General features: G+C 36.5%; 1 protein-coding gene across 2 annotated transcripts in view; it reads left to right on the top strand.

Moving 5' to 3' along the window:
* PDE6C (phosphodiesterase 6C) overlaps positions 1-12,477 on the top strand; it is a 66,006-nt gene that overhangs the window by 26,671 nt on the left and 26,858 nt on the right. For both annotated transcript variants that reach the window (XM_074231879.1, XM_074231877.1), the window contains 4 exons: positions 2,047-2,115; positions 7,920-8,066; positions 8,633-8,740; positions 10,717-10,826. In XM_074231879.1, coding sequence (XP_074087980.1) covers positions 2,047-2,115; positions 7,920-8,066; positions 8,633-8,740; positions 10,717-10,826 — 434 coding nt within the window. The remainder of the gene's footprint in view (positions 1-2,046; positions 2,116-7,919; positions 8,067-8,632; positions 8,741-10,716; positions 10,827-12,477) is intronic.

Genomic DNA, 12,477 nt, shown 5'->3' with positions numbered 1-12,477 from the left:
TTCATAGACAAAATCACAGATCCTTGATGTTTTGACATGCGAAAGATCATTTCCTATGACCCTATCTAATACAATCAAAATCTCTATGAGCCAAGCTCATTTGATTTGGGTGAAGGGAGCATTGTCATTTTGCATAGACTCTATGATCAGCAGATTCCAATTCCTTCAAGCTGCAAATGCCCCAAACTGTTGTTGCTGTTGCTGTTCAGTTGTTTTAGTCATGTGGACTCTTCATGATCCCATGTGAGATTTTCTTGGCAAAGATACTGGAATAGTTTTCCATTTCCTTATCCAGCTCATTTAACTGATGAGTTGACTGAGGCAAAAAAGGATAAGTGACTTGCCCAGAGTCATGAACTCATGAAGAGTTTTCCTGACTTCAGGACAGTCAAGTCAATAGCTGCTATCCACAACAACAAAATCAATGAAAGAAAGGAGTGTACTTGGGGGTGGGGGGGAGGCATGCCGATATTGTCACCTTACACTGGAAACTCACCATTCATAGGACTTTAGGAATAATCCCTCATTTTATTTATTAATTATTAATTATTAATTAATTAATCATTAAGAAACTGAAAGCCCCCCCAAAGTCCAAGGTATAAAACTAGTCAGTGGCAGGGCAAAGACTAGAACTCATACCTCCTGACTCTCAGATTAAGGATCTTTACATTATACCAGACAGGTATGGAATTCAAAGTAAATAAAATCTATCATGGAGAAATTTTGTACTTGTGTTCAAAGGGACTTATTAGTAGTGATACCTTATATTTGTTTTGTGCAAACATCCATTGATTTACTGTAGAAAAGGTGAATTTAGATCTAGTAGTGGTTATTAAGGAAAAACTACTTAATCAAATAGTTTGCAATTCCACGTTACTTGAACAATGTCCTTTCAACAACAGTCTTGTTGATCAACTCAAGACTCTTATTTTTATTTTTTTTATCTTCATAATGAAGGCATTGCAATTTTTTCCATGTGCTGCCGTTGTAGCTATAAAATAAAATAAAATATAAAATGATTAATAAGCAGGAACTTTAGCAAATAGGATAATTAAATCACTTTTGAGAAAGTGCAGTTAAAATAGTAATACTACATTTTTTATATTTTATATACTCAACAATGTTATTGATATTCTTCTTATACAGTGGTGCCCAGAACTTAATGCAGTAACTTGGAAAAATTCAAAATCATCATCATCATCATCATCATCATCATTGAGCCCATCAACAAATGGCAGTGTTGTTACTAGAAAGAGCTTTGAGCTATGTGTTAGAGACATAGAAGTCTTAGTTTTGCTACTTACCTACTATGGGATCTTGGCAGGTCCCTTCCAAAATGAAGGGGTTAGATTAGACAATCTCTAAGGAACCTTTTAACTCTAAAATCTTATGGGGCAAGAACCCAGATCTTTTACCTCTCATTTCTCACCTCTCTCATTTACTTAAAGAAAGATCATCTGAAAGGTAACATAGGATAAAAATATAGCAATTTCATAGTACAGACCCATGAGGATGACTTGATGATGAAGCTCCAGAAGAGAAATATTCTTCTTTCTAGGAACCAGATCAGACAATAACTGAAAGATTCTTGGGGAGCACTGACTGTCTATAGATCATATCTTGGGAATTATTGCTTTAGACGTCAGTAGGAAGATTGTTGCTCTCTACAAATGGTGAGAGAGTATGAAAGAAGTTTGGGAGGGGGGAAGAAGAATATTCCAAGACATTATGAGAAAAATAGCCACCTCAAGAGAATGAAGAAATATTTAAAACCATACCCCTATATTCTTGGCTTCAGTTCCAAGTATATGTCATATTGCATGGTTACAAAGAGAAACATTTTCCAATGGACAGAGTCCTCAAATTTCTTCCAGAGTGAAAATACAATAGTTCTTTCACTTTAAAAGTCCATCTCCCAGAAACTCACAAAATTAGGCTTCCTCTTAAAATCTTATTAACATTATTGTTATTAATAGTAGAAGAAATCAGTGGGGGTTAATTTCTGTGTCAGAGAAATTTACTATCTCAATGACTTTTACATTTTAGAAATACAAAGAGAAGTTGAATACAAATATTATTGAAGACTGTGAAGAAAAACAACTTGTTCAGATTTTGGTAAGTACTCCCATATTACATTTAGTGACTTCATGAGGCAAAAGGGCTTCTTATATATGTTATATATACAATATTCATATTATATTATATATAATATAAAATATGTATACACATACACATATATGTGTGTATATATTTATATATATAAATATAAATATAAATATAAATATATATATATATATATATATTCGTTTTAGGCAATGGGGTTAAGTGACTTGCCCAAGGCCACACAACTAGGTAATTATTAAGTGTCTGAGGCAGAATTTGAACTCTAGTCCTCCTGACTCCAGGCTGGTGCTCTATGCACTGCCCCACTTAGCTGCTCCTATATGTACATATAACATATATAGTATATATATACATATATATATATATGTATATATATGTTAAGAGAAATTTGCTAGTTTCTCAGACTACCTCTCCTAGCACCCTGGGCAAAATGTGGAGAGAGATTACTCTTATTAATCAAAGACTGAACTTGCAACATCAAGTGGCTTGCCCAGTATCACACAGCTATGAAACACCTGCAGTCACATTTGATTTCATGGCACCCTGATTCCAAGCTGGTCCTCTACTCACTGAACCACCTAGCTGTCCACGTGCAGATTAGATGTATAATGATATAGTTCACACTGCTGTACTTGTTTTGCCTAAGGAGCATTCACTTGGCTACTAACTCATTCATTCATTAATTCAACATACTTTTAAGAGTTTTCTATGAAACAGGTATTATGCCAAGAGTTGGAAATACAAAGACTGTCTCTGCCTTTCATTCTAGTGGTGGAGTAAATGTGCATAAAGATAAACACAAAATATATACAGACATTATCTCTGAGGGAAGGGTCAGCCCCTAACAGTTAAGCTAGAAGAGATGGCACCTGAAATGATTCTTGAAGGAAGTTAGGAACTCCAAAGAGTAGAGGTAAAGAAGCACATTCTGGGTTTGGAAGACAGAAGACAGAATATCACAGGATAACAAGTAGATTAGATGTTATAAAGCTTTTATTAAGAATTTATTATGTTCTGGACATTCTAAGTTCTGGGAATGTAAAAACAAGTCTTCCTGCTCCAAATGGTGAATTTTTCCTGGGAACCTTCATTTGAGGAGATAGCATGTCCCTTGGAAGAAGTCATGTTCACTTCTATCCCTATTTTAGCAAGACCATACTTAGTCTTTTTAGCAAAACAGATCTACCCCAAGTTTGTGGAAGGGTCTTTGAGAAAATGTGGTTACCTGCATATCACAACGGAGCATTGGAGGATGCCTAAGGGAATGTTGGTGCTAAAAGATCAACTTTTGTGTCATGGGCTAGTTTGGAATCATGGTCAAAATTTCCCAATGTGATCTAACTCCACTCCTATTCAGTTCTGGGCCCAGGTCACTATCCATATTTTCTGTCTGTCTGTCTGTCTGTCTGTCCAAAATACATGCATTGATGGAACAATTCAGTGGATTGGCCATCCAACTATTTGTCATAAACTGGATATTATACAATATTTTTCCATTTGGTTTTTTTTCATGGATGGCTTGGCTGTTCCCTTCAGAGTAGCCACAATTCTAACTAGGTTCTAAGCCACTAGAAATACTATAGTTCTATTCTATTCATATTATATTAGAAGTAAGACAAAGTTTTGCAGAAAAACCCAATAATCTAATAGGTTATAGAAGATTTATGTTTCAAGTCCCAAACAACAAAATTTTTAAAAAATTAACATTTGGAATAACCCATTTGTAAGCCAACAACGCCAAATCACTTTTTTCCTAGAAGATAAGAGAGACTCAGTGAAGGCAAAAGCTTCATTTTGTACAAATTGATGCATATACACTGAATATGTACTCAAAAATCTCTACAATCTACTGACACACACTCCATGACATGCCATTTGGCAGATAGGCCTACTAAGAGTCTTCTACTTTTCCTACAGACAAATACATGTATCTTAGCATGTAGTAGGGTTAGGATATAATCTTCTGAAGAGAGAGGTTAACTACCTATTTTCCTTAATTCTCTATCACCTCCCAAATCATTTTAAGATGCACTGAATTAAAGGTTCCAATAGGGTTCATCCGAAAGGGAAGGGGAAATGTGTTCAAGACACACTTTGAAGTGTAATTTACATCATTTGCATTTTTTCCTACACTTTCTTATGTCTAGATAATCAACAAAACAAGAAGCCAAGTCCTGATTTATAGTGTTAGATGGCTTTCATGATGCAAATGCTCACAATGAAAATTGGTTAAGTTAACCCCCTAGCATGAAGAAATTGGAGAATAATCCTCTGATGATTGTTACCCAAATAAAAACATTCTCCTTCCCCCCATGAAGTCCTAAGCTGAGTCCCTAAGGAGTCAGTCCTGTGGAGTCTCTCCTTGTGGATGTTTACTCTGTCCCCTGGAGAGTTAAGAATGGAATTATCAAGTCCTATCCTGGCTAATCTGGTCAACCTTCCACATGCTGATAAAAGCCTCCATGTTATGATTCCTCTTACTGATTAACTCCTCAGACCCAGCCACACTTAGAAAACCAGTTTAGACCAGCTGATTTCTTTCACATTATCCCAGCAATGAGTAAAAACTAGCAAATAATGTCTCTAAGGTTTTCCTTTCAAGAAGGAACACACTGCCACATTCAGTGGTTTAGGGCATTTCCCATTATAGTTGCAAAACAAATGCATTTTTTGTCTGTTGACACATAGCTCCTAATCCATGTTATCAAGATGAGTTTGGAAATCCAATCAACTCAACAAAACCCTGACAGCTCTGAATTGCCTCCTCAATTTCCTCTATGATTTTGTGTCCTCAGAAAAGTAACATCTCAACCATATGGCTTTCCAGATGTGGCAAAGAACATGAGATCTACTTGGCTAATAGGGTGATTGGCACCTGAAAGCAGACACTCTTCATTTCCCAATCTTTCAGGCATGTTGCCATTTCTGGACCACCAGATAAGAGCAGAGATTTGCCAATGGCAATTAACTCCAGTTTTTACAGGATGGGGGGGGGGGGGTCCAGATCATATTTCCTTGATCTAGAATTCAAATTCAGTAGTAAATTTAGATCTGGAAGGTACCTTAGAGTTCATTTAATCCATTTTTCTCATTTTAATATAAGGAATGAGAGGAGGTTAAGTGACTTGCCTAACAGGGAGGCAGTCATATATAGGAAAGTAGGAAAGTTCCTGATACTTTTGTAAGTTGTCTTATAGCTTGGAGTCTTGAAGCTTGGCCCCTTGACACTGATGGTATATTTGAGGCTAGGAGAATATTGTGGACTGAAATTTCTATCATATTCTGAGATTTTCCTCCTTTATCTTTTCATACTCTACCCTGTGAACCCTGAGCCTCATCCCAAATCCTACAACCATATTCCCATCTTGATTAGGGTTTTATTTTTTAAATCTAAAGAGAAGGAACTTTCTTCTACAGAAATTCCCTTTTCTAATGCAGATCAGAAACTCATCCAGGACTGAATAGTTTAGATTAGTTGCCTGGGGACACTGGTTTTTTTTTTCCTTGTTCCCAGAGCTAGTATATGTTATAGGTAAGACTTGATTTGGGGTCTTTTTAACTCTCAGAGTAGTAGTTCTCTATCTATTTAGACCATGCTGCCCAGAAGGTCAAAGACATGGCTATTTTAATTTTATATCTATATATCTATATATATATCTATGTATCTCTATCTCTATCTCTATCTCTATCTCTATCCCTATCTCTACATCTATATATATGTATATATATATATATATATATATATATATATATATATATATATATATAAAACTTTTATATACCTACTTATTTGGGAAAAGGCTAAGTCTTACAGTAACTTTAGCCACAAGTTACCCTTTCTTATTCTAGAGCCTCCTCACCCTGTTCTGCCTTTTTTCACAAGTCATTTCTGCTTGAAAAATCTCCAGTTTCTCATCTGATTCTACTTATTTGTCTCTCAAGCGTTTAGTGGAACATATACTGAACTTTTAGTCATAGGCAACACATTATAAATGAAGAATTTACACAAGAGAAGACACATAAAGGTTATCTTCAGGGAAGTATGTGACTCGAAAAAAAATAGACCAGTTACCTAGCAAGAACGAGGGATACTCCATGATATCCTCCCCTGTTATCCACACAAAGCCAAGAGAACTAGGAAAAAAGCAACAGCTTAGTGGGAAGGACCTCCTATGTAGGAATTATGGGGAGACAAGAGCAATGTAGTTTCAGGTAGCAAGATATTATTGTGAGAATTGAACTATAAGGAAAGCTGAGAATTGACACTTCTGGATTTTGGTATGGGAGAAGACTTTTGAAAGTCACATGGACAGCAAGGAAGTTACATCAATCAATGGTTAAAGAAATTAATTCAGACTATTTACTGGAAGACCAACTACTAAGTTGAAGCTTAAACACTTTGACCACATAATGGAAATACCCTGATGTTGGGAAAGATTGAGGCAAAATGAAAAGAGGACAGAAGAGAATGAGACAGTATCATAGAAACAATGAATATGAACTTGGACAAACTTTGGAAGGAAAGAAGGTCCATGGGGTCATAAAGACTCTCACTTAACAATGACAACAACATGGGGGCAGATGAATAGACATCAGTGAACGGAGAACAGCTCAAGGGTGATTGGGCCAAGTGGGCAATGACTCACCACATGGAGAAGACTGGACAAGGGAGAAGTGGACTAGGAACTTAGGGAATTGATAAGCAAACTTGGGCTATGCAGATAGATCTATGTGTGGATTTGACCCTGCAGTTTCCTGCTGCAAAGGTTATACAATAAAAAGGTATAAATCTCTCTAAGCCTCCTCAGCATTCCTTTGGTCTCTCTGAATAAAGAGCCTGTAATTCAATGAGGAAGGGATTTCTTTGAAACATCCTACTTTCCAGGATTAGGATTTATATTTCTCATAGATGTTTTAACAAAATCGATTTGACTTACATTGGCTCAAGTCTGAACAGGATTGATTTGACTAATAGTTTCTCACCTCTTTGGTATCATGGACCCTTGTGACAATCTGATGAAACCTAAGAATACCTTTTTCAGGATAAGGTTGTTGAATATAAACTTCATAGGATTATAAAAAAAATTAATTATATTAAAATAATGCATATATGTGTACATGTTTAAAAATGAGTTTCACACATGCACCAGTTTAAGAACACCAGATGTAGAAAGTTGGGGCTGTTCATTTGTGTCCCTTGTATTACTTCTTTCTTTAGTATCTCAGTGCTTGGACCATCTTATAAATAATTGAATTAAATTCAAAGTGCTTATTCTCTAATTAACGATGAAACAATAGGAAAAGGTGGGGGCTGGAGAGAGAGAACACAGGCACTCACTGACTGCTAACAACATTAGATATTTTATCCAAGCAACTTGCTGGATTTTTTTTGTTTTGTTTTTTTAAGTTTTTGCAAGGCAAATGGGATTAAGTATCTTGCCCAAGGCCTCGCAGCTAGGTAATTATTAAGTGTCTGAGAATGGATTTGAACTCAGGTACTCCTGAATCTAGGGCCCGTGCCACTGCACCACCTGGACGCCCCAATTTGCCGTTTTTAACAAAGGATTGACCCCATCCTCTCAGCCTACAATGTTTTCCCCACTGTCATACAACATGTGGAGGCTTGAGTCAGCCTTGGTTCCAAGCATTTGTAATGGAGGACCTACTTTCCACTTCATAACTGGATGGATTTCCCACTGACCAACCCTCCATCATTGTGAGTGTTTCACTGCTATGAGTATAAAAAGAACTGAAAGGTCAGTTTTATCTGGCATGTATCATTTTTGTTTTAACAGAAAGAAGAGCTGCCGAACCCAAAGGACGTAGAACTTTATGAATTCCACTTCAGTGACTTTCCCATTACAGAGCATGAATTGATTAAATGTGGGATCCAGTTATTTTTTGAAATAAAAGCTGTGGAAAAGTTCAAAGTGCCGGTAGAGGTCAGATGATATTTACTTGATCACTTATAGTTCTTATGAAAAATGTCTTTTGGGTTTAAAAACAGTGAATTTTCAGTTCGGGTTTTGACTGAGAAGAATTATTATTAACTTTGCTAATATTCTTGGGGAAAACCTACTTAAACAAGACTAAGTGACCTATTTAAGATAAGAGAGATTATCAATTACACCATCCCAGACCCTCTTAGCCTTTGGGGTTATATTCCAAAGTCTGAACTTTTTTTTACCCCTTATTAATCCTTCCTCCCTCCCTCCCTCCCTCCCTCCCTCCCTCCCTCCCTCCCTCCCTCCCTCCCTCCCTCCCTTCCTCCCTTCCTCCCTTCCTCCCTTCCTCCCTTCCTTCCTTCCTTCCTTCCTTCCTTCCTTCCTTCCTTCTTCCTTCGTGTCTTTTTTCTTTCTTTCTTTCTTTCTTTCTTTCTTTCTTTCTTTCTTTCTTTCTTTCTTTCTCTTCTCTTCTCTTCTCTTCTCTTCTCTTCTCTTCTCTTCTCTTCTCTTCTCTTCTCTTCTCTTCTCTTCTCTTCTTTTCTTTTCTTTTCTTTTTTCTTCAGGTCCTTACCAGATGGATGTACACAGTGAGAAAAGGTTACCGATCTGTCACCTATCACAATTGGCGGCATGGATTCAATGTGGGACAGACAATGTTTACCCTGCTAATGGTGAGTTCAGGAACCTTGCAGAAAATCGCAAAGGTTGATGATGATGATAATGATGGTAGTGATGGTGGTGGTGGTAGAAATTATATTTTTATGATGATAATGGTGGTGATGATGTTGATGATTATAGTGAAGATAATATAATAATAATAATATCAATAAGTATGATATTTTATATCACTACAGAATTTCAAGGCTTACCAATTTTTCCCTAGCTCTGCCAAGACTTCATCACAAAGGAAAGCTTGATTAAAGAAATCACCAGTAGAGTCACAGTGATTGAAGATTTCAAGCTGGGAGGAACTTTAAAGATTCTCTAGTCCAGTTTCTTCATTTTACTGAAAAGGGAACTGAGGTCCAAAGAAGTTTGTGAATAGCCTGAGGTTACAAAACTAATATATATCAGAGAAGGAATTTGAACCCAATGTTTTTTTGTCTGCAAGTCTAATATCCTCCTTGCTGGTCCCCCTCCTCTGAAGTATGTTTCACATAGCAACTTGATGTAGTGGATAGAGGCAATAGACATGAGGTCAGGAAAACTAGGTTCAGATCCTGTCTCAGATCCTGGGAAAGTTACAACCTCTCTGAGTCTCCATTTTCTCAACTGCAAAATAACTAAGTTGGACTTGATGACCACTAAGATCCTTTCCAACTTTAAGTCTATGATTTTATGAATTATTATTTTCAAATGTATGTAGATACTATTATGATTAATATGATGAAATAATTGAAAAATATTCAAATTTTCACTATTTGTTTTTATCAAGTATTTTATTTTTTCAATTACATCTAAATAAAATTTTCTAACTTAATTTTTATAAATGTGAGTTCTAAATTCTCTTTGTCCTTCCTTCCTCCTCCCCCTCCTTGAGAAGGTAACTAGTTTGATTTAGATTATCAGTGCAGTAATATAAAACCTATGTCCATATTATCCACAATCATTAGATTTCAATAGTATTAACACTATGAAAATATGATGCTATGACAGTTTTGTTGACATCAAAAAGCAAGCCTCATCCTCAAAAAGGTTGAAATCACTAATTTTCAATTTTTATGACTAAATATATATATATATACCCTACACATACATACATACAAACATACACACACACACATATCTATCTACACACACACACACACACACCCCTTATATATCAGAGATATCTTAAGGTTCCAGATGAAGCAAGCAATACAAAATACAGGTTCATATCAACTTTTTTGTTTATGTTTTTGTTTTTGCAAGGCAATGGGTTTAAGTGACTTGCCCAAGGTCATACAGCTAGGTAATTATTAAGTGTCCGAGGTTGGATTTGAACTCAGGTCCTCCTGAATCCAGGGCCAGTGCTCTATCCACTAGCCATCTAGCTGCCCTGATGTTAGCTTTTAAAGACAAATTCAAGGGTTTTCTTGTTTGTTTGTTTGAGGAGGTGGGGAAAAGAAGCTCCTAATTATGGAAAGAGACCCTAGAGAGATTGTCTGAGAAATTATTGCCAAAGCTTAATGGGGAAGGAGGAATCAAGACTCTTATTTGAACAGTGCCATTTGGTAGTTTCTTCTTTTTAACTTATTTTTCCTTCTAAATAAAGTCAAGGGTCTATTGTTTCGGTGCTACTGAACAGATATAAACACTGTTGGTGCCTTCTAAATTTTGGCATCCTGGGACAATGCTCCAGTTATCCTGTCCTAGTTATACCTCTGGAAGTAGATCATACTAAGTACAAGTTATATTTATAGAGCTCTTTTACATAGTACTTTCCTCACAGCAACCATGCAAGTGGAAGTATTATAGTGTATTTTTATTCCCATTTTACAGATAGAGAAACTGAGTCTCAGAGGAATAAACTGATTTATCCAAATACATGCAGCTCGTAGGTGTCAAAGTTGGTCTGGGGAATCTTGGTCTTCCGACATTTTAGCACAGTGTTCTTTCCACTATACCAGGATACTTCTATTCATCTAGTGGTTTTTTCCTTGAACAGACAGGAAAACTGAAGAAATATTATACTGATCTAGAAGTCTTTGCTATGATTGCAGCTGCTTTCTGTCATGATATTGACCACAGAGGTACCAACAACTTGTTTCAGATGAAGTAAGTGCAAATGGAGGGTCATGATGACATCTATTGATGGATTCTTGAAGAAATCATGGAGCACCCAGGTCCCCCTCCCCACCCAAGAAAAAAAAAAAGAAAATCCTTTTCTGTTCAACTCCTGCATTTCTGTTATTAATGATGATTACTGTTATTGTTAGAATCTTAAAATAAGTGAATACTAGAGATGAAAGGGATCTCAGAGGTCATCTAGTGCAATACCCTCATTTGACAGATTAAAAAACTGATACCCACAGAGATTAAGTTAGTGGACTGAGGTTATTTCCATAGGAAGGAGTATTGTAACCTGGGGTTTGAAGCCAGATGCTAAATTCCACCTGATGCTGCCTCTCAGTGTAACTCTATTATCCAGACTTAGCTAGAGGCCTGGGACTAGAACCCAGGTTTCCTTACTCTCAGACCATTGAATCTTCAATCAATAAACATTTATTAAGCACCTATAATCTTCCAGACACTGTGCTAAGTGTTGAGGATACAAAAAGAGGCAAAAGACAGTCCCTGCCTTCAAGGAGCTTACAATCTAATGGGTGAGATTATGTGCAAACATATATTCAAAACAAGTTCTATGCAAGATAAATAGCAAATAATTAACCATAGGGAGGCACTAGAATTTAAAGGGGTTGCTTCAACAATATTTCACTTTCATAACACTTTACAGTGACCTGTACTTTTTATCTACTCTATCATCTATCTATCCATCTGACCATCTCTGTCTGGCTGTCCATCTGTCCATCCTCATCCATTCATCATCCATCCATCTCTCTCTCTCTGTGTGTGTGTGTGTGTGTCTGTCTCTATCCATCTAACATCTTTATGTCTGTCCATTCATCTCTCTGTCTGCCTAGCTATCTAGTTATCTATCTATATGTCTATCTATCTTTGTGTACATATATATATATATATTATACATACATATGATCATCTACCTTGTAGATAGATAGAACAAAGATTATTATTCAGGGTTGGAACTTCTTTCTATGAGAGCATTTTTTTTCTTCTACAACAATTTGCATCAGCACAAGGCTGACACATTCTGCTGGAACTGAATCGAGGACCTTTGCATTTTCAGTCAAAAGCTCTCAATCCTGCTGAGCTGTGTATTAGTATTAGTCAGGCATTAAGCTCTGATTAAGTGACTACTGTAGGCTAAGCACTGAGGACATAGAGAAAGACAAAAACCAACTCCTGATCTCAGGGAGATCTCAGTTTAACAGCTGGAACAACATGCAAACAATTATGTGCAAACATATATATTGTACAAAAATATATAGATGATAAATGAGAGATTATCTCAGAGAGAAAGTATCAAAGATTAAAGAGGATTGGAAGAGTCTTCTTAGGTGAAGGAAGCTAAGAAGCCAGGAGGCAGAGATGAAGAGGGAGAGAGAGAGTTAAATGCTTGAGAAAGGGAGATGGGGTGTCTTATGTGAGGAAAAGTCAGAAAGCCAGTGTTACTGGATTGTAGACCATGTAGAGAGAACACTAAGGTGTAAGAAGGTTGGAAGAGTAAGAGAGAAGCAGGTTATAAAGAGCTCTAAAACCCAAACAGAGGAATTTATATTTGATTCTGGAGTTAATAGGGAGTCACTGGAATTTATTCATGTCACAGTCAGATCTGTGCCTGAGAAAG

This window comes from Macrotis lagotis, chromosome 4 (assembly GCF_037893015.1).
Source record: "Macrotis lagotis isolate mMagLag1 chromosome 4, bilby.v1.9.chrom.fasta, whole genome shotgun sequence".
Classification (NCBI taxonomy): Eukaryota; Metazoa; Chordata; class Mammalia; order Peramelemorphia; family Peramelidae; genus Macrotis; species Macrotis lagotis.
Note: the sequence above shows the minus strand (reverse complement) of the source record. Positions and strands in the feature narration are given on the sequence as shown.